Below are 27,728 nucleotides of genomic sequence, written 5' to 3'. Positions count from 1 at the left end.
TCCATGGATATAAGCATTTGTAAATAAAGTGTGGGTAATAAATTATAAAGTCATCCATTAAATAAACAAAAGTAGGTATTTATTAGGTTGAGGGAAGTGGGACTGGGGATAAAGCAAAAAGCAAAGCCAAAAATATTAAAAAGGGCTTGACATGGACCAACCACAATAGGAGCCAAAATAAGAAAACTATGGTAAATTCAATTCTGTGCACTTATTGTCCAAAATAACATAAAGAAAAAGAAAAGGCATAATTTGGGTAGGGACAGCTGTGTGGTTCCTCAGAGTTAAGAGAGGAATCTAAAGGTCTAATTACTTTTTTCTTGATTTTTAAATTTAGTATTATTATTAGCCACACCACACAGCTTGTAGAACTTTAGTTCGCCGCCCAAGGATTAAAACCAGACAATGACGGTGAAAGTGCTGAGTCCGATCAGCAGAGAATTCCTACTTTTTTCTGTAAGTGAAAAAGTTTTATTGAAGAAAAAATTATATATAGAAAAGTACACAAATAATAAGTGTATATCTCAATATATTCTTATACATGGAATACAGCAACACACTCAAGTAACCACCACTCAACTCAGAACATTTCTTACACCCTAAACCTTCCATGTGACTTCAAGCCATTACCCCTTACAGATAACCACTTTTATGATCTCTATCAGTATGGATTAATTTAACCTATTTTAGATGTTTCTTATAGGTGGAGTCATGTTTGTAACTTTTTGCATTTGGCTTTTTACATGACATTTATTTATGCTGCTGCCTGTAGCTGTAGTTCACTATTTTTGTTGCTGTATAATATTCCATTGTATAAATATTCTACAGTTTATTGATTCATTCTCTTGAAAGTGAAAGTCATGCAGTCATGTCCAACTCTTTGCAACTCCATGGAATATATACAGTCCATTGGATTTCTCCAGGCCAGAATGCTGGAGTGGGTAGCCTTTCCCTTCTCCAGGGAATCTTCCTAACCCAGGGATCAAACCCAGGTCTCCTGCATTGCAGGCAGATTCTTTGCAGGCAGATTCTTTACCAGCTGAGCCACAAGGGAAGCCCAAAAGGAAGGCAGACACCAGGTGTAACTCTAATGCTGTGACTTGGATTCATTCTCTTACTAAGTATTTGGGTTGTTTCATTTTGTGATGATGAGGCTCAGGGCACACACCACTCCAAGATGTGCCTGCTTACTCTGGCATGTGGATTATTTTCAGCTGAAAACAAGCAGGCTCAGGGTCTTCTGGCCAGCAAATATTTGTTTACCAAACAATATTATCTTCCTGAAATTACCTTACTTCCCTTTGAAGTATCAAAGGGACTTTGAGACTTAGTCCAGAATATATGACCTCTTTGCCATATTTCAGAATATATGTATACTTCTTTGAAATTCTTCATATTTATGTGGTTTCCCCATGCACATGTAGTAAATTTGATTTAAAAGCCTTCAGTTCAGTTCAGTTCAGTCACTCAGTGTGTCCGACTCTTTGTGACCCCATGAATCGCAGCACACCAGGCCTCCCTGTCCATCACCAACTCCTGGAGTTCACACAAACTCATGTGCATCGAGTCGGTGATGCCATCCAGCCATCTCATCCTCTGTCTTCCCCTTCTCCTCCTGCCCCCAATCCCTCCCAGGATCAGGGTCTTTTCCAATGAGTCAACTCTTTGCATGAGGTGGCCAAAGTACTGGAGTTTCAGCTTTAGCATCATTCCTTCCAAAGAAATCCCAGGACTGATCTCCTTCAGAATGGACTGGTTGGATCTCCTTGCAGTCCAACGGACTCTCAAGAGTCTTCTCCAGCACCACAGTTCTAAAGCATCAATTCTTCGACGCTCAGCTTTCTTTATAGTCCAACTCTCACATCCACACAGGACCACTGGAAAAACCATAACCTTGACTAGACGGACCTTTGTTGACAAAGTAATATCTCTGCTTTTGAATATACTATCTAGGTTGGTCATAACTTTCCTCCCAAGGAGCAAGCGTCTTTTAATTTCATGGCTGCAATCACCATCTGCAGTGATTTTGGAACCCCCAAAAAATAAAGTCTGACACTGTTTCCACTGTTTCCCCATCTATTTGCCATGAAGTGATGGGACCGGATGCCATGATCTTAGTTTTCTGAATGTTGAGCTTTAAGCCAACTTTTTCACTCTCCTCTTTCACTTTCATCAAGAGGCTTTTTAGCTCCTCTTCACTTTCTGCCATGAGGGTGGTGTCATCTGCATATCTGAGGTTATTGCTATTTCTCCTGGCAATCTTGATTCCAGCTTGTGTTTCTTCCAGTCCAGCGTTTCTCATGATGTACTCTGCATATAAGTTCAATAAGCAGGGTGACAATATACAGCCTTGATGTACTCCTTTTCCTATTTGGAACCAGTCCACTGTTCCATGTCCAGTTCTAACTGTTGCTTCCTGACCTGCATACAGATTTCTCAAGAGGCAGGTTAGGTGGTCTGGTATTCCCATCTCTTTCAGAATTTTCCACAGTTTATTGTGATCCACACAGTCAAAGGCTTTGGTATAGTCAATAAAGCAGAAATAGATGTTTTTCTGGAACTCTCTTGCTTTTTCCATGACCGTCTAGTCAAGGCCATGGTTTCTCCAGTGGTCATGTATGGATGTGAGAGTTGGACTATACAGAAAGCTGAGTACTGAAGAATTGATGCTTTAGAACTGTGGTGTTGGAGAAGACTCTTGAGAGTCCACTGGACTGCAAGGAGATCCAACCAGTACATCCTAAAGGAGATTGGTCCTGGGTGTTCACTGGAAGTACTGATGCTGAGGCTGAAACTCAAATACTTAGCCACCTGATGCAAAGAACTGACTCATCTGAAAAGACCCTGATGCTGGGAAGATTGAGGGCAAGAGGAGAAGGGGACGACAGAGAATGAGATGGTTGGATGGCATCACCGACTCAATGGACATGAGTTTGAGTGAACTCCGGGAGCTGATGATGGACAGGGAGTCCTGGCATGCTGAGGTTCATGGGGTCACGAAGAGTTGGACATGACTGAGCTACTGAACTGAACTGAAACAGAAATTGTTCTTTTTTTGAAGTTTGTTTTCTTTGTCTATGAGTCTGTTTCTGTTTTTGTATATAGATTTATTTTTAACCTGTATTTTCACTAATATTTAGTTCAAAATATTTTAAAATTTCTCTAGATTTCTTCTTTGACCCATGTTTTATTTAGAACTTGTTTAATCTCCAAGTATTTGGGGATTTTCCAGCTGTCTTTCTGTCACTGATTTTTAGTGTTAGTCTTTTAAATTTTATAGGTGTGTTTCATGGCCCCAAATGTGATCTATGTTGGTGTATGTGATGTGGGTTTATTTATGACACTAACAAAAATCCTTTACATCCATATCTTTATTTGAACAATTTTCTTTAATAGCTAGGAGAATACAGCATTAATGACACATATTTACTAAGTACAACATCAGACAACTACAAATTTTGAGCATAAATGTCTATCTGATATTGTTTTGGTTTTCATCTTAGCACTAGGTGATATCTAGTGAAAACCCATGTTTCAAAGGCTTTTGTTGACATGAGGTGCATTATTAACTTATTTTTAAAAATTTCATGTGAGATATGCTGGGGTGGGTTTAGTTTAAAACTAGTGTTGTTTGATAATGCCTTTCACTTCTCGGCACTTTTGCTTCCTTTTTCATGGAGGAATATTTTACCTAAGAACTTTTCAAAGATTAACTAGATCATGTTTTTCCATGTAGGTCAAAGTAGAATTTCTTTTCTAGACCAACAAGGAAAAAGAAAAACTGCAATGTTCAATGCCATGGTAGTTATCCATTTCACAGTAAGTTGACAATTGAAGTTAGTAATTAAAATACAATATATTAAATGTCATAAGCTCATTTCTATGCAACACTGTTAGAGCAACTTAAATTCTCCAAGGACACAAGAAAATCAACATAACTCCTGGGTTCCACAAAAATTCCCAATTAGGATCATAAATTATAACACATATATCCACATTTGAAGGAAAAATTCAGCATATGTTGGAAAAATTAAATGGCTCAAGTGTTGTAGAGAGCCTGAAATGTAGGCTAAGTTTTTATAACATATAATAACAATAAGATATTTAAAACTATTGACTCTGAAAAATGTCATGAAAATGTATACTGACCTACTAAGCACTGAATTGTACATACAAACTTCAATTCAAAAAACATTTTTCTAAAAAGAAATGTTTTCCGTCAAATATTTCAAGCAACATTACAATACTGAGGAAATGGTATTCATAGACATCTTAATGAATCTAGTAACACCCATTAAATTGAGCTAATGAGCATTTTAACTAGACCAAATTATAAAATAAAAAATGTATAAAATGTATTTTGGCAGATATTTTACATAGTGCTTTCCAGTTTCTGATCAATTGAGACATCTATTGTAATCTCAGTTTGACTTAATTTAGGGTAATACAACGAATTAGAATTATAGCACTGTTTCCTATTTTCACTCCAGTTTTGATATGGGTAAAGAGTTCTTACAAAAATTTTTAATGAATGCCTATGAAAGGTTTTACAATTATACCCTTTAGCCTAAGAAAATGTGAGTTCAGTGGGAAACAAGCCATTTAAGAATTACCAAGAATCTAAATTATCTCTGTATTTCTTTCATATGTTCATTTGCTTACTTGTAACACAGAGGCCCCCAAACTCAGGAAGCACTCTCTAAGATTACATTTCATTGGCTCTGAGGTTGCTGCTGCCTCAGAGTTCCAATACCTGTTTGGAAATGAGAGCAAAGGAAGAAGGAACGGAAGGGGAGAGTCATGCAGAATGGGAAGGAAGAAAGGAGGCCACGCCCACCCACACCCTCACACCTTGAGAAACAGGGCAAGATACCTTTCCAGGCAAGACTTCCCTTGACAGAGGAGGAGTTCCAGAGAACTTAAGGCAGCTCTAGGAGGGAAGGGAGTGGGGGTTAAGGTGGCCCTCACAGCACAGCCTGAGAAGAAATCAATGCCCTTAGGCAGGCACAGTGCCTCCCTAACCTCTTGGCTCCAAAGCCAACACTGGCAGCGTGCACACACTGCTATGTTCAAACACACAAAGACTTGTGTATGGCCTGCCTGGTAGACAGCCCTCAGAAGGGACCCAGGAACTTGGCCTGTCCCCACAGGTTCTCTCCAGGCTGCTCAGCTAGCTCACCTGGTGGCCCTCATAGTGACTTTGAGGGCTGTGTGTTGACAGTGACCTTCTTTTTAACTGTTGGGAGGCTCTCTCCATTTCCTGTCAGGCTGGGACAGCCTGCTACTAAATAATGACCAGAACAGAGTCCTGCACCCTCCGGGGGCTCGGGGTGGGGCACTGATCTATTACAAAAGCCAAACATAGTTATAGTTGGTGAAAGTGAAAGTCACTCAATCATGTCCAACTTTTTGCAACCCCATGGACTATACAGTCCATGGAATTCTCCAGGCCAGAATACTGGAGTGGGTACCCTTTCCCTTATCCAGGCGATCTACCCAAACCAGGTCTCCCGCATTGCAGGCAGATTCTTTACCAGCTGGGCCACAAGGGAAGCCCAGTTATAGTTGGTAACTATGACAAGAAGAAAAGCACAAGGCACCCACTGTGATCAGCACAAAGAACTTGGTTCTCAGCATTTATTCACCTCCCATCGGGCAGTAGCCAACTCTGGTAGAGAAAAAGAGCACCTTGTGCTCTAGGCCAGGGCAGCCCACGGGTACCAGGAGGAACAAAATGGAACCTGGGGACATTCTCAAGTCTCCTGCCCCACATGCGCTCTCACTGCCACTGCTTAGTGTGGGATGATGGCACAGCTTAGGCAACCTAGGCAGCCTTAGTTAGGCAAGTCACTGGCCTTATCTCAGTCTCAAGTGTCCATACACACAAGGATGGCAGTAGCGACCCTCCTACCTTCCAGGGCTGCTGTGAGGACACAATGAGGTACCAGAGCACGTGAGCTGGAGTCAAGCATGGCCAGACACAAGGTGCTGTTTCTACACGCCCTTTCACTCGGAGGGCTGAAGGGCCACCTTCAAGGGTGACATTTTTCCTTTGTTTTATGTTAAACAGTTGAAGTTACTGAAGACTGTGTATGTGTGGAAGAGAAAAAGAGAGAGAGAATATGAGGACATCTCAGGATGGTGCCAAGCGCCCCTTCACCTAGGGTTACCAGGGAAGACATTTCTCACAACCACCACTATACTGAAATTCTAATCAAATAAATTATTAAACTGTGTTACTAAAAGCTTTGATCTATATTATACATAATCACTTACCCAGAAAGAGGCAACTTTCAATTATCCATTGAAAGGAATGAAATAAAGCAAACGAGACAAACTGACCCAAATCCCCAAATCTCCTCAGTTGGCTTTGGAATACATATTTTTGTACCTTTGCAATCGAGGAAAGAAGTGTCAGGTGCACGGGGAATTTTCACACCTTCAGAAGGAACCATGAAGCTACATGTCATGGATTTTACCCCATGCTCATCTTTCCCTTTCATTACAGTTTCTCTCAGGCAGAGCAAAACCTTAACCTGAGAGAAGGTACAAGAAGGGAAACTGCTTCTAAGTTTTCAGGTTTGCTTTCCAAGGTGTGAGCTCAGTCTCCATGTAAAGTGAGTGGGGGAAGAGACTATTGAGAAGTGGCTATTGAGACAGTGAATTGTTTTCTCAAAGAATTCTTTCTTTGAGTTCCTATAGTGTGTCATGTTGGAATTATGAACAAGCGTATTAGTGGTAATGCTAAGAAGTACTGCAGAGAAGCGGGAACAGTAAGAACTCATGTAAAAATTGGCCTGAAGGGAAGTCTTCAGGCAGGTCTACGGAACAACTGAGGACTGACTCCGCCCACAGCCTTCAACATAGTCAGAGCAGGTGAGAAGACAGTTGAGGGGCTGCCTGACATGGCTGAAGGAAGGGAAAGAATGAATGGGTAAGTGAGTGGATGGATGGTGGAGAGGGCTGGCAGAGGTTTGTTTGAGGCTGGGTAATAAAGTGTGAATGGACAGAGGGAAAGGTGAGAAGCCCTCAGAGAGGCCAAGGGTACCCACAGTCAGCAGAATATTGTTGAATCTCCAAGAAACTAGGACACAGAATGACTTACCAGGATTTGGAGTTCTGTGGTTGTAAGGTATTTCTGTTGCGACTAAAGATCTTCAGGCCACTAAGAGAAATTCATTCAGAGCCCCATCTGGGGTTCTGGATAGGCCCTGGAGGAAGCTGGAGCCCTGAAACAGCATAATCTTTGTGCGGCCATCCCTGAACAGGAGAGCCTGTGGCTTGGTTGTAGAATGGAGGCTCTTTGTAGCAGAAAGATGGGAGACAGGAGAGAGAGAAAGGCCCAGACTAGACATGCCTCAGGATACAAGCTGTCTGTGGGAAAGACAAGGGCTGCAGTGGCAGTGGAAGCTAGAGCGTGAGCCTGAAGACCCGACGTGACTCAGGGTGTGTGTGGAACATGCTATACAGGACTAACCTGGGAAAGGACCTGGGAGGATTTCCGGGTTTCAGTAGGGGAGCCTACAATCACAGTGGCATTTGAGGGGACATCTTTCCCACCCAAGTCCCATCTATGTTCTTAGACTCTGACGCATTCAGTACTAACTAGGTGGTTTCAAAAGTTATTGAAAACCACATTGACATCCAGGAAAATTGAGAGAATCCGAAGTAGCATTTTTGCCTGATTTTGCAAATGAATAAATGTATCCAATCTGAATACAGCAGCACACAATTCAATAAAAATTACCTGAACTAAATTTCTAAAAGCATGACCATAAATCATGCACATTTAAGGAAAATTATAGCTTCATAAACCTATAATTTTACATTTTATTCATCCCTCAAAATTAACGTGCTCCAAACACTAGGCTATCTTACCGAATACCTGCAGCTCACTTCTCTGTGGTCCAAGCACTCCAAGAAGAGAACTTCAGAAGTGGAAGGGACCTTAGGAACCGGCTGTCTAACACTCTTACTGTATAAATGAGGAATTTGAGGCTCAAATAAGTTAACAGACAGTATTTATCTTTTAATAACAATCTTTATCACTGATTTGAAAATGTTTTACTTCCATTAATAATATTGCACATATTTTATAGATTATCTAACAGTTAATTTATACAAATCTATGACTGTAATTCTGAACCAGAGTTTCTAGTGAAAGCTAAGAATTTGCTTTTGTACAATCTGAAACATTTATTGTTTAAGATTTGTGGGACAAATGGAGAATATGTTTACTTAGAATGTCTGAATGAAAACTTATAGAATCTGGATCTTATTAAACCAAGTCCTCTGTAAAATTCAGCAATCTCCTTATATTTTTATATAGGTCAAAGTATTTCTAATATGATGCTCTTTAAAATATCTAGTGGTACTGAGAACATTTATAGAAGTTGCAAAGCCTAAAAAATGGAATCAATTATTTATTATATACTTTATTTTGCATAATTTATAAAAGAATCAAGATTTTAAGACCTGAATCACGAATGTTCTGACAATCCTCTCTAGATAGTGAGATTAATTCTTAATAAATTAAAAAGAAAGAAAACCTGTCAGGGTTGAAAATATGCACTGCAGGAATCAGATCTGGTAACCAAAAATAAGTCACTTCACAGAACACTGTACCCTGATGTGATATCACCCAGGGAAAGTTAATGAGCACATCAATATAACACATCCTGAATAAATGACATCAACGATAACCACTTTGCCTAGTCCTAACCCTAAATGTCAAACGTTGTGTCATATCACTACATGACTTCCCAGTGTCTGCTACTTGTGCAGGTGAATCTGGAGATATGTGCATGTAATCCAGTTAAAACTAATCTGATTGGACTGTAAACAGAGTTGATAAAAGAGAAGCTTATTGTTGTAGTGCCTAATATGAATATCGCTTACATTTTAAAGAACATAGTATGTAGCAGCAATTTAAAATGCTCAGTAAACTACAGTACAAACGGACTTCCATGCTCTAAGCAAACCAACATTCTCTTAATATCTCTACATCATAGTGACACATAGAAGGGAGCTACTTATCCAGTTACTTTACATAATGTCAGTTTATTTGTTTGTTCCAGTTTGACATTATCAACATAATTGATTCCTAAGCTGGTATAATATGTACTCGGTGGTGATTTTTCTTTCAGTTCTTCTGGTTAGCACACAGGAGGTTCCTTGATGGTGCCTTCTTAACAACAGCTCATATTCATATCTGGAATTCAGGTTTTTTATATCATTTAGATGCAGTGATAAGGATTTAAAATAAATGCTGGCAGCTGAAGACACGTTTTTTTTTTTGTTTTCTTCCATCATTCACCTGCACGTCAATGGCAGACACCTAACTGACCAAGGACAAGTGTTGTTATGAAGGTAACACGGCACAAAGGAACCTATCTTTCTTTCCAAGATGCTGAAAAGTATTCTAGGGGCAGTTCTAGTCAATAATCCCTTATTTGGGAGATAATAAGTACTATCTTTTAAAATGTGTTTTCAGTAGCTCACTTGAAATAACAGGTTCTTATTTCAGGCAAGAAATGTATTGTCAATATTTGCCTTGATATCACTTTCAGACCCGTGATATGAATCCCAGGCCCAGGCTGGCTGGAATCTGGATAGTTTCTAGCGCAAGGGAAGAGGGGTTAAAAGGAAAGGTGACAGGAAAGATGTGTTTTGCATCCATGAGTAGTTGAGGAGAGTCTTTCCTGTCTCGTAAACGCATCTGAGAAACAAAAAAACAAAAAACAGAACATCAATCTTTGAATCTATAAACTTATTTTTTTAGACAAAATTCTACCAAAAACCCTCAATGAATGACAAATGTTTATATTTGTTTTAAAATCACTTCATTTCCTCAATAAGTTATTATCAAAAAATTAATGCACTATGAAAATGATACAATAATATAACAAAAACTGCATTATCCTTCAATAAATTATAAAATTTCCATCCAAATGACTGTGTTCGTAAACTGAAGCAAAAGGAAGCCTGGGAGATCTTACCTGTATAGTACGAATAAATGACACAGAAACTCTTTCTTCAAACTCATTAACTGGTGTATACAAATTCAACACTTTGACAATCTGGGAGAAATAAAATGATCAAAACTTTTAGCATATTATCAAATACATACATTCCAGGTACCTCTAATCAGGAAAAAGAAAAAGATCTTTGCCTATTGCTTTCAATTCTACTCAGGGCTTGGTTAGGACAAGATGGGAGAGGGAGCTGTTCTGAAGGCACATTTACCTTTATTATTTAAATTTTTACAATAAGAGTGTATTAATATAATATCTGTACATTTTAAGAAGCAATATAAATTTGAAAAATCATGAAAAGTAAAAGTACTCCCACTCTCATGCTCTCATTCTCTCAAAGTAACAACAGTTATCAGTGTCCTGAGTATTCAGCTAATTACTTTATATATTCTATGTGTAAGGCCCATGTAAGATTTCTACGTTTTGAGATAAGTGATGAACATTTAAAAAAAATCCAAAAGTCAGCACAAAAATAACTAGGTAAAAGAAGAGTGGGCATGTTTATGCCTGTGCCTTGCCTCATGCTGTGGCCACTGTCCTCCAATGCCCTTCCCATCTTTTCACTGCCTTAAATTCAAGACTTTCCCTGAATGATTAATTATGGATCCTCAGCAACATCTGGAGTCCTCCCACTAGCTTATTAGTGCTCAGGGCTTAACCACCTACCAAGGGCCTAGCACCAGCCCTGGGGTTCCCTAGCCCTGTGGCCAGCTGTGCTAGGAGCTGGTCCCACCAAAACACGGGGCAGCAGAAACCAAAGGGAGCAGGGTGGGGCAGCTGACCAGGCCAGGGGCCAACCCTGCCCACTAGGGAGCCCACAGCAGAACCACTGTGGCCCTGTCACAACAGAAGGGCCTATACAGCCCACACAGGGGGTACCCCTGGGCACAGAACTCTGGCAACCAGAGGGCAGCATGTTTCTGAGCCCCACAGGATGTTTCCTATATAAGGCCACTTCTTTAAGATTGGGAAATGTAACCAGCTCACTTAATGCATAGAAAAAAAGAAAAAAAAATGGGGAAAAATGAGAAGACAGGAATATGTTTCAACCAAAGGGATGAGACATAACCTCAGAAGTACTTAATGAAGTGGAGATGAGCAATCTACCTGATAAAGAGTACAAGGTTATGATCATAAAGATGCTCACTGTACTCAGGGGAAGTAGGGATGAATTCACAAAGAGTTAGAAAATATACAGAACCAGAAAAAGCTGAATAATACAATAACTGAAATTAAAAAAGACTGGAAGGCATCAACAGTAGACTAAATGATACAAGGGAGTGAATGTGAGATGGAAGACAGTAGTGTAAATCAAATCACTGAAACTTTATAGAAAAAAGAATAAAAAGAAATAAGGATGGTTTTAAGAGACCTCTGGGACAACTTAAGTGATACTGAGAACAAACAGTTGCCAGAGGGAAGGGACATGGGGGTGTTCAAAATAGATGAAGGGATTAGAGGTACAAACCTCTAGTTATAAAGTAAATAAAGCATGAGGATACAATCTACAATATAAGGAATATGGTTTATAATATTATAATAATCTTATATGGGGACATATGGTTGCTAGACTTATCATGGTTATCATTTCATAATGTATACAAATGTCAAACCGCTGAGTAGTATACCTGAGACTAACATCATATTATACATCAACTACATTTCAATTAAAAGAGAATTATCTGTCTTAAATAGATAAGTCTAAAAAATCATTCAATTATTAAATAATATACAAGACTCTTTGGAGTTCAAGCTCCATAGGATGTATAGAATGTATACCCCATAAAAACAGAAACTTTGCCTTGTTCCTGGTTTTATCTGAGTGGCTGGTACGTTACACAGAACAGTGTAGAGAATGGATAAATATTTACTGAATGTTGTATGTGCATGAGTGTGACAATATTGAAATATAACTTGTGGTAAAATCACCTGTCTTCAAGATCTACAGTATTGATATATATCATCTCTGACACTGATGAAGTTAGCTCAGAGACAAGAACAATAGCTAGAAGCCTTCGTGACTTCCCTAAATGTTACCTTTGATGAATTTTATAATAGGGAAAGTTACCTTACCTGGGCAGTAGTTAAAGCATTGCACATGGAACAAATGGCTTCTGCGTCATCATCTGTTTTCTTTTTCACTTGCAAAAGCTGAGCAGCCTGAATGAGAGGCTCCAGGGTTTCCTTAGCCCCACTGTTCATCAAATTCTTGTCACGTAGCCATTCTTCTAATTGACTGACATTGTACCTATGTCAAAAAAGGGTTGAGGGGGATGCAAATTTACCGAATGTTATCATAAATGTCTTAATTTTTCTGTGCATGGCTTTGTTAGGAATTTCGGTTGAATTCTGTTTTTTAAATCATTGGCTGTGCTTAAAAATTTATCACTATAAATAATCAGGTTTATAATCATAATTATATGAGTATTATTCTAGAGACTATAATTCTCTTTAATGAAAGACAGAAATGAAGCCATAATAGCAAGTTATAAAATAAAGTGTGCTTAAAAAAAATAGAACACATAGTATGGTTGTGTCATTATTAAACAGCAGAGCAGAAAACATCTTCCAGCTTTTTACAACTTGAGAGGAGAGAACTGATAATCCTCTAATTACTCTGTTTCTACATCAAACTCCAAGCTAGTGGATATAATAAGATCCCCACCTAGACCCTGTGCTCTGACCCTTTTCAGAGAAGAGCCTGGATGACGGAGGTAGTGGCCTGAGGAAGTTTAGGGATGTAGGCAAGAAGGGCAAGTCGGGGCAGAGGAAGAGGCAAACAGAAAATATGGAGAGAGACACAGAAACTAGACAGATGCTGAGGTTTTAAGAGGTGGCCAATCAAGTAAGAGTGGTTTGCAAAACAGGAGTCGGATAAAAGCATCCACAGTCAGGACTTAGTCATCAGGCAGAGGGGCTTGCAGGTATAAACAGAGCTTGCAGAGAAATACGTTCAATGACTTGAGTGGAAGGCATTACCGTCTGACTGCTGTCTACAGTGAACACGAGACAGAACGGAAAATTTGGAAAGAAGGTCAAATTTCCTAAGATTGAGTAACTATAGACTTTTATAGGAGAAATACTTTCCCCCTCTCTTGGTGAATTTTCTAGCTGTTTTAAAATAAATTATTTGCCAAAAAATAATTCTATTATGTTAATAAGGTAATGCTAAGGAGCAGTTGGACAAAACTGAGTGGAGCTTTTCTTAAACTGAGAGGGGCATACTTCAAACATCAGTAAAAGATTTACTCCCTCAAATGAGTTAACTTTACATGGAGCCGGGTTCCAACAAGCAGTGGCTGAAGGCACGCTGGGAGCAACCACGAATGACAGTGGAGGAAGCTCAGTCAGGCAGGAGGAAGCGGCTCCGTGCCTGGTCTGCCCTTACTGCTCACCTGGGGGGTTTCAGACGTCAGGTGCCCGGGCTTCATGTGAGGCCCAGCACACAGTGAGGCAGCCCGAGAAGGCCATGACGGGTATTGGAGTTCGCTCACCTGATCTGCATGCCTTTACTCCAGGAGCACATGTCCTTCCGCAAGAGGAGGTTGTTCAGGGTGACGGCCCCCACGATGTAGAACATCTGCTTGACCACCTGCTTGATCAGTTCGGGGTCCATGCCGTGCTGACACATGACCGAGTGGAAGGAGTTGAGCTGCCGCAGGATGGAGTCCAGTGTGTAGGTGCCCTCGTCAGCGATGCTGGAGGTTCGCTTTCTTAGCCCTGTGGGCTTCACCCCAGAGACACCCTGAATGGTTTCATGCTCCAGCATTCCGGAGACTAAGGGAGAAGTTCATAGGTCAAAGAAGAAGATTCTGATGGAAATACACGCACACGCACACGCACACACACACAATTTAGGAAAATGATTTGAGCATCAAACTAGAGGGGAGAGGAACTACAAGTAAAAACGCATCTGGATTTTAAACTTAATGAAATAATTATCCTTAAATGCAAAAATTTACCATGAAATTTTAATGGATTATTTTCTAAAATATGAAACAGTAGTCTTAATAGCACATGTGTAAAGTTTCTTGGGAGGATTTTTGAGAGAGAGGTTTTTAAGAGAGAGGCAATTAGGGAGAAGATAAGTATTCTCCAGTAATATCGAGCCTCAGAAGCAAACAAATCAAGTAGTAAGAAAAGCAGGATACCAGGCAGTGGTCTTGGGAGAGGGCAGTCACATGGGGCTGGAGAGCTGGGCCCTTCCTTGCCCTGAGTTCCCCTCAACAGCTTTGCACAAAATCAGCAGCCTGCAATTTTTACATGCCCTCTAATTCCAGTTTCACACCTGCTACACTTCCCAAAGGAATATAGGTAGCATGATACGTACATACATACCCAGAGTGAGTGCACACATATAAAGAGAGGTACATGGAATCTCATATACATAGACACACACGCTGATCAGTTGCTCATCCAAGAGAAACTGCAACTTTAAACCAAATTGCCTTTAATGATTCTACAGGGGCCATGAGATGAACAACTCAGCATGGAGTGTCTGAGACCTGTTCTTGTTGCCATGGTACCTTTCCAGCCCTGTTACTATAGCCTATCAGGTAATCTGCAAACCCTTCTTAGTCTCTTTAGTTTTAGCTGGGTCCCTAGAAAGTTCTCTGCAGTAGTGCCCTCGATGAAAATTTCAAGTATTTTTGTTTTTGAAAACTGGACAAGGTCTGAGGTCTGTTGCTGGATATAAAGCATAACCCAATCTTAAGAGAGAGGCATTACACATTAGAGAGGGAAACTATTAATAGATCCTGCCATTTCCATCACGTAGAAGCAGGGATTTTGATGTGCCCCAGTTAGTCATGGCTGCGGTTCTGAGATTCCTCAGCTAATTTTGAGACTGAGTCTTACTATGTTACCTCCTCCACATGAATACATGCTCTGACACACGTGCCACGAGACAGACCTGGATGTCAGCAACGCCCTGGACTTACCGATCATTGGCTGAAGGATGTTCTCTAACACCCGCACGAGCTGCTGGTAGATCTGAATTGCCAAGTCACTGAGCACCTGCCGGTACTCAGCCAAGTCAAAATTGGTGAGGCAGTGTTCATTCTGGCGAGAGGTGTTGTGTTTCATAAAGCCCTAGAGCCATAATGCAGAGTTAATGACAAACATGAAATAAAATGTCTCCTGTCTGTTTAACTCTCTCATTTGATCAACATCCTCATGCTCTTTTTTACCTTTGTCCTAAGAGTTCCCATCCAACCTCCACATAAGTGCCAGGATAATCCTTCCCAAATTCTGCGTGTTTGTTTCTATCACATCCCTGCTTCCACTTCTTAGTAGCATTTGAATAATATCTAAACTTGGCAGTCTAGCATTTAAGCCTTTCCACCAGCAATGTCAATGAAATGAGATAGGGGAACTCAATTTGAAAAAAAAAATTAATGAGTGTTTTCACTTATGAAACAGCTGGTTTACTGCCAAACACTAAATTATGTAAAATACCAATTTCTTAACTTCAGTTCACTAAATAAGAGTCTTATTTATAAATTCCGAACCTGAAAGACATACATAATTTTCTTAAAACTGGTCATTTCTACAGAGACTGGTGAATAAATAAAAATTTTTCCTTAATTATATTTTATGGTATTCATACAGGCTTCTCAGTCCAAGCTTAGAACGGAATCTTTTGATGGTATGTGGTAACACGGAAAGCCAACTGTACAGGCAGGTACTTTTGTCTACGTGATGGATTCTGGCCACACTCAAGCATCTGCCTCTCTACAACTTACTTGACAACATGGTCTAGAACTGGGGACTGACAGGACAGTTAACAGGCCCTCTGAGGGATTCTGGTCTGTCAGTCCCACCTGCTCAGGCGCCACGTCTTAGTCATACTGTATTTCCCATCATTAGCCAGGACAGTCTTCTGCTCCAAGCCTGTGAGTGCTCAGAAAGTGGCCACTGCTCAGCTTCTCTGCCTGTCCTGACAGCAAAGGATGGGGAGGCATGAAGGGCAGCATTTATGGGCACAAGCTCTTGAAGGTGGGCAGACCCAAAATCCTAGCTCAGCTCCTTATGGCTGAGAGGACGTGGGCAAAGTGATGAACTGCTTTGAGCCTTAGTTTTTTCCTCTGTAAAACTGGGTTAGAATTCCGACCTCAAAGAGACGTAAGAATTAAACAACATAATATATAGTGGGTGATGTCTGATATATACTATGTAGCCATTAATAAATAATAATTATAAATACGTAGTTTTGAAACAGGAAGTCTATCAACTAATTGATGAACACATCACTATAAGCAAAAGCAAAATATATTTTTGAAAAAGTCTTGAGATATCTTTTAACATGATCACTTTTAATGTATTATAGAAAGCTAAAATTGATTCATTTCTTTAAACAGCTCCATATATCAATCCTTGAAAACCCCATTTTCACATCTTAACAAAAAGTTCCAGTGCAATAACTATTCAATGACCAATGCTCATTTTATTTCTGCTGTGCTTTCTCATAATACCAACTCTCAGAGCGAAGAAACTACGCCACTTCCCAAGTCAGTTTCATAAATAATGAATGTCAAATAGACCTATAAGCTGTCAAGCCACTTCTGAATTCAGGTTTCTAAATTAACAAGTGACTAAACATTTTGTGCTTTAAATCTTTTCCTTAAAAAGTTCAGATAAAGTATAGCATGCCAGTTTTGTAATCAAGGTTTTCTCACCTCTTCTCCACTGTACTGCTTTAAACAGTGCAAAAATCGGCATGTGTTGGAAAGCCAAAAGGAGACGGTTTCAAAATCATCACCTCTTTTCTAAAAGAGAGAATAAGCCTAAATTAGTTTTTTCCTTATGGAAACAAAAGCCTGAAAAAACTGAATCGATACCAGAAGGCCCGTTTCCTTCACTTACTGTTAACAACAATTATAAAAATCAGTCACATTACAGTTGTAAAGCCTCATGTTGCTGCTACAGAATTCAACCACTGAATTCATTAGTTGTTACCTTGCTTGGCATCTGTTTTCTTGCCATTAGAAAGTGATGCCCATTCATTCCGTTGATATTAGCTTACTAGTCCCTTTAGGCAGAAAACAATTCACCAAGTCTAGCTTACCCAAACTTACTTCCCTGGGGGTTACTGAAGGGAATAAGAAAGGACTAAAGGTACAAAAGAGAATCACAAGCACTGTGAAGCACTAAAACCCAGATTAGGTTAAAAATCTTGTCAGTGATTAAGATACAATTTCTGAGGAGCGAATCAGACATGGGATGGAGGGAGTCCTGTGCAGAGCACTGGACAGTCTGGCTTTTCATCAGTCCTGGGCCACATGTCAAACAACAGCTCTAAATCAAAACAGGACACGAGACAATTGGACTTCAATTTAAAAAAAGGATGTTCCAAAAGAGTGCTATGTTCAAGAATCTACGCTTTTTACATTTTTAAATTATTTTATTTTTTTCTGAAGTCTTTATTGAATTCATTACAATACTGCTTCTGTTTTATGTTTTGGTTTTTCTACTACAAGGCATGTGGGATCTTTGGTCCCTGACCAGGGATCAAACCCACATGCTCTGCATTGGAAGGTGAACTCTTAACCATTGGAAAGTGGAAGTCTTAACCACCAGGAAAGTCCCAAGTAGCTACTCATTTTAAATCTTTAAACAATCTGGTACAGTAATTAGTCAAATTAGATAAACTTCTTCTTGTAATTAAGATGAGAGGGAGAAAACTTCATGATTTGGTTTTGCTGTCTTCATACGCGTTAACTTGAGAAGTAGTAAAATCCATAGTCTAACAGATGCAGTATACCATCAATACCAGAAATTACATGAGCTCCATTCAGAAGACATTCATCAGTTTTTGAATGTTCACATATTTAGAAACTCCACACTTTAGTAACCACTGCAGAATGTAACCACATAGAGTATCTGTGCAGTAGGGATTGAGAACTGGCCTTAAAAGTTATGACCAGGGCTGGGGGAGAGTGTTTAATGGGCGCAGTTTCAGCTGGGGAAGATGAAAAAGTTCTGGAGATGATGATGGTGACGGTTATACAACAATATGAATGTACTTAATGCCACAGAACTGTGCACTGAAAAATGGTTACAACTAAGAATAACGTTCACCGTTTTTCTAGGTTGTCAAAAGGATGATTATGCAACGTGACTCAGTGATTACTGAGTTATGTAGGGCTTTCTGTTCTATTATGTAACTTCGCTGCCTTTTCCAAGTGTTTCCTCTCTGATTAGTATCTATGTGTTGCTGCTCACATGAAACCAGGCATTTCAGGTAACAAGGAAAATTATGGAGTGAGCTGGAGAATAATGGGAAGAAAAGTCAGAAAAGAATTTTAAATATTTTATCAGACAGCTTTTTATATGAATGGGCTGCTGCTGCTGCTGCTGCTAAGTTGTTTCAGTCATTAAATATTTTAAACACCTATTTTAACTATAGCATCATATTCCCTGTATATATGAACTTCACTAAGTAGTATTTTTAATTTAGTTCTAAGACCTCAAAGCAGACTATTTCTATGAAGAAATTTGGTTTACTTCACAGCTAAATGTAAGTATATTGAATTAATTTTGATTATTATTTAATCTGAGCCCTGTTTTGAAAGAAAGCACACAGACACATTACATAATGAATATTTCTTATAATGGAAGGTATCAGTTAAGACTAAAATGTGGCCACAATTGGCAACTTAGCTCATGTCTAAGGATGGAAAAATACCTCTGTAGAGACCCTGTCATCATTAATATTCATTATGAGAGATTTGCTGAACATGAACTAACCTTCAGTACTTTCTTGATGCTGTTAATTGTTGATGTTAGCAACGACCTTACTTTCTGGTCATCATTCAGGTAGTCAGCATGCCGAACACACATAAACAGGATATACGCTGGTAACCCTGGAATCAAATTGACTGCCACACCACGTGGCTTCAGCTCTAAAAAAGAAAAGAAGAAAAACAGTCTTACATAACTTTGAAAGTCTTCATAAGACTTTTTGAGATATAAAAGCACAGTTCTCACGTAACAGTTCAATCATTCAGGGTAAATAGGTCATGTTTTTAAAAAAGCCTATTTTAGAATAGAGGATTTCTTGACTGTAGGGACACGAGATTCTTAGTTGCTTACACAATGACAACTCTCAAATGTCTATCTTCTGCCCTGACTTTTCCTTTGAATCTAGGCTCATGTAACAAGTAGCTTTTGACATCTCTGCTCAGGCCTGTCCCCCAAAGCCCATCCTCCAGGGAACCTGCTCTTCCAGGAGTTGTCCCATTTCAATAAGTGGCAGTGCCTTCTAGTTTCTCAGGATATAAACCTTGTCATCATCTTTGTCTTCTTTTCTTTTCTCACATCACACATCTAATCTATCAACAACAAATCCTGTTGGCTCTACACATAAGACATGTCCAGAACAATCCTGCTACTTCTCTGCCAGCTCCCCTAGTCTAGGCCACCACCATCTTCTCCTGGATCCCAGTGAGAGCTTCCCAACTGGTCTCCCTGACTCACACCTGGCTCCTCAGTAGTACACTTTCCACATAACAACCAGAGTAATTCTATAAGAAAATGTAGTCAGATCATGTCACTCTTGTTGTGAAAATCTTCCAAGTAGCTTCTCATCTCATTCATTTGTAAAACCCGAAATCCTCACCATGGCTGTGTGATCTGGCCTGCTCCCCTTTCCAGCTCACTGTGCTCCCCCATTAAATGGGTCTCCTTGTTGCTGGTGAAGATGCCAGGCATGTGCCCACCCCCAGGCTTTCTGTCTGGAATGTTCTTTTCTCAGCTATCAGCAGGACTTGCTTCCTTACTTCCTTTGGTCTCTGTCCAAAGGAGATCACCTCGTCAAAGAGGCCTTTCCTAACAACTTTATATAAATTCGTACACCTGCCTTCACCGTTTATTTTTCTCACCCCCTTATTTGTTTTTATCTACCTCCCCCACCCCATGGAATATAAACTCTTTGAGAATAGAGACTTTGTTCATTACCCAATACCTAGAAAATGCTTAGCACACAGTAGGAATGCCCCAAACATTTATTGAATTAATGAATCTTTTTTAATTCTATGCTTAAAAACCAGTGGCTTCTTACCATTTTCTCAAAATGAAGATCACACTGAAACCTAAGCGCCTCTGCATCTACATACAGTTCTAAGTTTAACACCCTGAACTCTAGGAACATTAAACCACTGCCGATCACACTGCTGCCACCTTGGCACCTGGGGGGAGGAATGTTCTGCAAAGGCTGAAAGGAGAGGCTTGTAGTGTTTTGAGCTCACAACTTATGGGCTGCATACACTCCTGAACTATTTCCCATGCTCCCCTAAAAAGGCTTCTTGTAGAGCCAGTGGGCTCATACCCAGGCTCAAAGGCCTTCTGCTGCTCTGAAGGGCTTCTTCTAGTCCCATCTCCATTGTCCAGTCAGTCCTCTCTGGCCACTGCTGGAATCTTTTCCTTAATTCTGTTCCTTCCCTACTATTAAACTGTTTTTCCTGACATATTTAGCCATATACCCTTCCTAGGGAAGTAAGGAACAAGAGAAACTCAGGGACTTAAATGGCCTAGGACAGCGGTGTTCAACTGCAGCTAGCTACACGTCAGAATCCCTTGAGAGACGAAAAAAAAAAAAAAAAGAACTAGGGACATGGCCAGGTTCTTTCCTCTAGACATTCTGATGTAATTGGTCTGCAGGGGGGAACATACATCAACACTTTTCAAAAGCTTCCTGGGTTATTATAACGGGCAACAGGAGCTGAGAAGACCTCACGTGACCCTAATAGGCAGTCCTCGCTGGTGTCCTTGGAGGGTGACTGACAGCCATGATGGGGTCAGAATGCTGCGGCAGTCCTGCACACAGCACGCAAGGCTGACCAAAGAAACCAGTGTGAATATGTAATAAATGAGTGACTAATCTCTCCCACCACTGACACGTACCAGAAAGACCCTTCATCTCACACAGGAAATACTTGCCCAGAATCAGGTTCTTCACAAGTTTTTGCTCATCCTCCTTCTTGTATTCCAGCATTCCTTGGAAATCCTTTTCCTTCCTGGGAATGTTGACTGGACGAATGGGTTCATCAATGATCTGTCCTGGCGATATGTTCTCCATCTGGCCCACTTCATTAGAAACAAAAGAAGAAAAATGTGTTCCAGGTAGAAAAGATGAGCGGTTTCATGTTCCTATTAATTTTAAGTGAACTCTGTAACAACAGAAACTTGCCCTATTTGCCACTTCATTGCCCCTTCTTTAAATAATTTTTTTTGGTAAAACTGGATGGATAGATGGTAAAATCACATGTTAATGTCACTCTGACAACAACTAGTACTTATTACTATCAACATCAAGAATCTTACTTGATTCAAAAGCATCTTTTTGTAATACATTTTATTTTGTAATAAGATTAAATGTCCCCAAAGTAAGTGGCTTAATTGGCTCAGAGGTTACAGTGTCTGCCTGCAATGTGGGAGACCTGGGTTCTATCCCTGGGTTGGGAAGATCCCCTGGAGAAGGAAATGGCAACCCACTCCAGTATTCTTGCCTGGAGAACCCCATGGAGGGAGGAGCCTGGTAGGCTACAGTCCACGGGTTCGCAAAGAGTCGGATACGACTGAGCTACTTCACTTCACTTCTTAGTTAACTCATCAGTATCAATCATAAATGTCTAAATATATTTGACTTTATTTCATAGAAGGAAATTCAATATTCTATAGAGGCATCCCTCATTCCTTGAAGAAACCATGAGCAGATAAAACAACCTGTATTTAATATGTTTGTGTCTGTGTGTGCTCAGTTGTGTTTGCCTCTTTGTGATCCCACGGACTATAGTCTGCCAGGCTCCTCTGTTCATGGGATTTCCAAGCAAGAATACTGGAGTGGGTTGCCATTTCCTTTTCCAAGGGATCTTCCAGACCCAGGGATTGAACCCATATCTCCCGCACTACCAGGAGGATTCTTTACCATTGGGCCACCTGGGGAAGCCTCTGTATTTAATATTAAAATAATTTCCTAAATTTATTCATTTTGTTTGTTTGTTTGTAGTAAAGTTAAAAATCCTACCACAAAGTTGCAACCAAAAAAGTACAAACACTGGTGAACAACCCTTTCAGATGTTAAAACTAATCACCATTGTTGATGGCAGCTGTGAGAAAATAACTCGGGGTTAAAAGTCTCCAATTTCACCTCATCTGGGAAATGCAAGGGAACACAAGTTACAACAGTGTTTGTGGAGCTAAATGCTAGCAAGCACATTTTTAATTCTCTTATCTATAGGAAGAGCAGCAGTTAAGACATCTATTTAAGTGCAGATTAAGTTTGAATTCAGAGACCATTGGCAAACAAAATGCAGATCAGATGCATTAGAAAGTTCTATCTTGCTGAGTCCACAAGGTATCAGTAGTGCTTCTCTAGTCACTCTGGGCAATTTCCTGTGTTAGCTCTGGGAAGCCAGCTTCACAGCACAAGGTTATCAAAGAGAACACCAATACCTGCCAGCGCTCTTGCTCGTGCGGCAGAGAGCCTGGTGGCTCCTCGTCCACCTCACGCTGCAGCATCACACATCGGGGCTATCAGCGCTGAAAAGCACCACCGTCTATCAATATCACGATATCTAAAGAGCCGTCATACTGTAACTGGACAACTCAGGGCTGCGGCCATCTTGCATAACCTAGTGTTTCAGATGTATGATACAGTCTGGAACCACAGGACTAACGGAAAAATGCATGCATCTTCACAAGAGATATGAGATTCAAGCTATTTAGTTTTACATAAATTATTTCTGGAGACAGTTTAAACACAACACCAGGGGGATCTCAGAATCAGCATACAATGGCCCTCACAGCTCCTGTATATGTTCTGTATGTAAAACAAAATAATAGAATCCCTGCCATCTATGAACTAGTTGCTTTGAGCCACAGGAACAATTCTATGAGGGGAACCTGGAAGGCAACAGATTCAATGTATTGATATTAAGTTTATGAACAATGCACATATGTGGACTCTGAATAACTCAAAACATTTTAAACCTACCAATTTTATCATATTTGATTACAATATAAAGTATTATTTTATATAACACCAAGGAAGGAAAAATACTGCCAATTAAACTACAACCTAACAACTGCTATAATATACATCATAATTTCAGATGTTAAAATGTGAAAAGTTGTCTGCCTCAGAATTTATGAAATATAGTGAATATTTTAACTAAGAAATTACATGTTTTAAAAGAAACCTTCACTTTCCTTTCATATATCTCTAAAGAAGATATTCTCGGTTCTGTACAAAAATGCCAGAGATAAAATCTGCCATGTTTTCATTAAAATTTTCTCTGTCTTTGAATTCTTGTCAGAGATTAGAGTCTTTACAAAAATACAGATAAAATATAGGTATCAGCTCAACATAACCTTGATTTATTTAACAAATCATATATTAATTAAAATGTCAACCCTTATGTAGTATCAGGAAAATATAAAGCCTGAAAGAGAGAAGCCAGAATACCACACAGTTTTTAAAGACTCAAGGGATGCTGGGGGTCATTTAGCCCAATGCTCCATCTAATACAGACATCTTTCTAGAAAGATCTGAAGCAATACCTATTTCTATCATCTAGATTATTTATACTTGAGAGAAAAACATTCCTGGACCTTTTTATCCTGGAAAAAGAAAGGAAATTGGAGGATTTTTTCCCCCTCACTTTTGGTACAGGGAAGACCTTGATCTCAGGTTTAACTGAGACAGTCAAATGAATTACTATAAGAAGAAAGACTGTTGAGAAATACAACACAAAGGAGAGAAGTCAGTGGTTCTCAGGAGGCATGGATTCTAGTTCCACTTAGGCCACTAAGTGGCTGAGACTTTGGAAGTCACCGTTTCTGGGTCTCAGCTCTGTCTCCTATGAAGTAATTCTTTTAGGTCTAAATTCACTGACTTTATGAAAATTGAGATGGAACACCCACTCCTGGATTAAAATGTAGCACAAAGCACATCAAACTTTGAAACACTCTTGATTTAAATTTATAATTTCTGCTAAAATTAGGCATGTTGGCATTAAAAAAAGTCTTAGATGGTGTCTAAAAATGTCTTTTTAATTAAGTATAGCCCATAGGAGGAGGTAAGTCTTGCTATTTTCAACCAGAAGAATTTAAGTACATTATTATATATTTAGAAAAAATAAGAAAACTTTTAGCTATTAGAAGGTGCTTTGCTATACAAAGTTATCAGTGTTTTCTACGCACCATGGGGATAAGACAACAGGAGACAAAGGTGCGGGAAGAGCTTGTAGCCTTTATGCTCTGCCTTGCGGAGGGGAAGGACACTGCACTCAGTAAGTGCTCAAGACACATAAGCCAATTTCATCATATTCTGTAGACCGTGTATCATTTAGCTCAGTTTTTAAGACTGTCATGTCTTTTTTGTTTAATCTATGAATTGCCTTCTCAAATGTCGTTACAGAGTTAAGAATACAATTGGCAGGATAGTTTAACTGATGAGGTTTAATTCTGACTGATAATGGCTTAAAATCATTAACATCACGAAATATTCTCAGGTATCCCTTTAAGTAAAAATATACAAATCAAAGAAAGCTATGTAAAAATGTAAAATAAGTGATTTTTCTATTTATCAAAGGTTACTAACATGGTAAATGAATCATTAGGAGCTTAAAAAATAATTTTACAAGTTAATACCCTTAAAATCAGTTTCTTTTAAGCAGGTACTCTGCTGTCTATGGAGAAGGCAATGGCACCCCACTCCAGTACTCTTGCCTGGAAAATCCCATGGACAGAGGAGCCTGGTGGGCTGCAGTCCGTGGGATCGCTAAGAGTCAGACACGACTGAGCGACTTCACTTTCACTTTTCACTTTCAAGCATTGGAGAAGGAAATGGCAACCCACTCCAGTGTTCTTGCCTGGAGAATCCCAGGGACGGGGGAGCCTGGTGGGCTGCCGTCTATGGGGTCGCACAGAGTTGGACACGACTGAAGCGACTTAGCAGCAGCAGCTGCTGCTGTCTAATTATCATCTCATGATATAATTAATGCAGAGTTAAGTGCAGAAAGGTTCTCTGAATAAAGGTTTTTTAAAGTTCTGCCAATAGACATTACAGCCCATGTATGTGATTTGGAGGTTCAAAATTTTAATAGATGAATCACATAATGCTAAAGGATTATATAATAAAACACGACTATAAAGTAATCTATCTGATATCTAAACAAATATTTCAGTATTTGTACATGGGAGGGAATATTATCCTCTTCAAAGTAAATATCCATGTTGCTGTTCTAAATATTTCTGACACTTATTTACACATTCAACAAACATTAATGGAATGATTATGACAGGTCAGACAATATGCTAGGTGCTGTGAAAACAAGGGGAAATAACAGATGTTCACCATGCTCAAAATGATCACAATCCATTGAGAAAGCCAGTATCAGATAGCAAATTTGCTAAAAACATGACAGTGAAGACCATAAAGGTGGGAGCTGAACTGTGGTGCCACAGAGGGTACAGCCGTAGGGTCTGTCTGGATGATCAGGAAAGGCTGCTCTTGAGCATTTGACATATAACTCTGGTCTCAAAGGATAAGCAGGCCTTGACTAAGAGAAGTGGGAAGATCAAACAGGTGGAAGAGTTATGGCAGGCCTGGCATGTTGGAGGAACGAAAGCCAGACAGTCAATCACGGCAGATTCTTTTGAACATTCCCAGTGATGGGGAATGTTCACCCTTTGAGCAGAGCAAAATTTATTCCGTGACAATGACAGAATAGATGGGTAGTCAGACTGCACAGTATCATTTCTGGTCAAAATGGTAATAGCTTGCGTAGGTCTGAAGGCAATTCCAAAGAGGGGCTCAAAATCTCTAGAACAATGGGATCGTTGCTGGGATAAGCTTACAATGTGGCTTTCGCCCTGTTCACTGCTACATCCCTGGCACCTACTTACTGAAGGAACAAACACTCACCCACCAGAATCGTTTGTATATAATAAAAACTGATATCTGATTCTTTCTCAAGGTGTTTTCCCATCATCATCATATATAAATCTTGTTTTATAGAGTCTCCTTTATAACTACAATTCATTTTTTCTTATTTACTTCTCTTTTTGTTCTCCATTTGATGGTAAGTTCTTTGAGGACACAGACTCTGTCTTATTCATCTTAGTATCCCTAATACTAAGAATAACAGTAATAAAAATAAGTTGTAGATAGCATTTACTATGTGTCAGGAACCATACTAAATTCATTCCACATATTAATTAATCATTACAAACCATGTCAGGTAGATATCATTACCATTCCCATTTAACAGGTGGGAATAGTGAGGAATAGACAGGTTCAGTAACTTGCCCAATATCAGATGACTAATAGTGCAAGAGCCAGTATTTAAACCCAAGAAACTTGGCTACAGAATCCATGCGCTTAACTGACATGCAACATTGCTTAGCACAGTGCCTGGCATACAGAAGACAGCCATTAGATGTTTATTGAATGAATTCTGTCTTTTTGTAAGTTAGTACTACCATGAAAAGAACATTTTCCCCACTCAGCAATGAAAATTTCTACTCCACGGAGGCCAAGTTTGCTAAAGTCATTTTTGTTATTGTCCCTAATATTCACACACAAATTGAGCCACACTCTTAAACCACTAGTATAGTATATAAAACCAAGGTTCAGCAATTGTCATAAAAACATGTTTAAATACCTTCTAGTTCACCAATTTTTTTGGCAAATACTTTCAGTTGTTTTTTCAGTTTCCGGACAGTCTTATCTTGTTTTTCGAGTTGTTCCATCAAATCCTAAAGATCAAAATGAGAAATATAACAGAAAGATCAAAATAAATCATCTAAAATGCAGGAAGGAAAGCAGACACAAAGTTACAGAAACAGTACTTAGTTTTACACAAAAAGTTAGTTTTACATAAAAGCTCCATAAAAGCTCATTGGTGGAGCCCCAGCTGGCTAAAACTGGCAGGCAATAGGAAAGGCAGCTATAATAAAAGCAAATGTTAAAATATACAGTGCAGTAACTCCTTTACAGCGTGATGGACAGCAGGCTCACTGTGGAGTGAGTAGACTCCAGTAGACTCCGTGGGGGCAAACCAATTAAATGCTCATAAAATGTACTGCTATTTCAGTAGAAAGTTTTTCATTTAAAGGGGGAATAAGCAAGGTAAATTTTGATGAATGCACACAGTTTTGTGTGAAGTTTTAAGGATGGCTGCACTTAGGGGCTTTTAACTGACACCTATGTGTGTGAAGCACTGTCTCTACGAGTTCCACCCTTTGGAGAGGCTAAAACTAGTCCTGTAACTAAGAAAAGTTAAGAGGTTTCGGGAATTAAAAGGTAAGTTAAAAAATAACCACAGAGAACCGTACAGAGTGGTTGACAGACTAAGTGGCAGTTAGATAACACACCCATAGAAATCTCCTGGGTAATATAATTTTGCTTATAGGGAAAAAAGGGGATAATTCCATATGATTTGTGCAAAAAGAGAAAACAAAAGCAGTACGTTCATGGGCAGCGGTTAAAAAAAAACAAAGGTGTGATACTTGGCTCCCTAATCAAGAATTCTTTCAAATGACAGGCAGAGACAAACAATCAATAATTAAGAAGAAAAGTGGGCAACAGCAAACCAGGAGCTTCAAGCGGAAATAAAGCAATGATTTAAGAGGTTTGTGGTTGTTATTCAGGTTATGGATTTTAAAAGGCGTTTATAAATACAAGTATTC

At 39.4% G+C, this 27,728-nt stretch overlaps 1 protein-coding gene across 1 annotated transcript in view; it reads right to left on the bottom strand.

Moving 5' to 3' along the window:
• Positions 1 to 9,565: 9,565 nt before the first annotated feature.
• The window catches only part of MYO5A (myosin VA), a 137,172-nt gene continuing 119,009 nt past the window's right edge, over positions 9,566 to 27,728 (bottom strand). The window contains exons 34-42 of the mRNA XM_052647266.1: positions 26,702 to 26,795; positions 20,973 to 21,119; positions 18,783 to 18,937; positions 16,712 to 16,801; positions 14,975 to 15,125; positions 13,529 to 13,811; positions 12,108 to 12,282; positions 9,999 to 10,079; positions 9,566 to 9,718 (exon numbers count right to left, since the gene is read on the bottom strand). Of these exons, the coding sequence (XP_052503226.1) occupies positions 9,566 to 9,718; positions 9,999 to 10,079; positions 12,108 to 12,282; positions 13,529 to 13,811; positions 14,975 to 15,125; positions 16,712 to 16,801; positions 18,783 to 18,937; positions 20,973 to 21,119; positions 26,702 to 26,795 (1,329 nt within the window). The remainder of the gene's footprint in view (positions 9,719 to 9,998; positions 10,080 to 12,107; positions 12,283 to 13,528; positions 13,812 to 14,974; positions 15,126 to 16,711; positions 16,802 to 18,782; positions 18,938 to 20,972; positions 21,120 to 26,701; positions 26,796 to 27,728) is intronic.

Source organism: Budorcas taxicolor, chromosome 10 (assembly GCF_023091745.1).
Source record: "Budorcas taxicolor isolate Tak-1 chromosome 10, Takin1.1, whole genome shotgun sequence".
NCBI classification, from domain to species: domain Eukaryota; kingdom Metazoa; phylum Chordata; class Mammalia; order Artiodactyla; family Bovidae; genus Budorcas; species Budorcas taxicolor.
The sequence above is the reverse complement of the archived record's forward strand: the minus strand, read 5'-3'. Positions and strand labels throughout refer to the sequence as shown.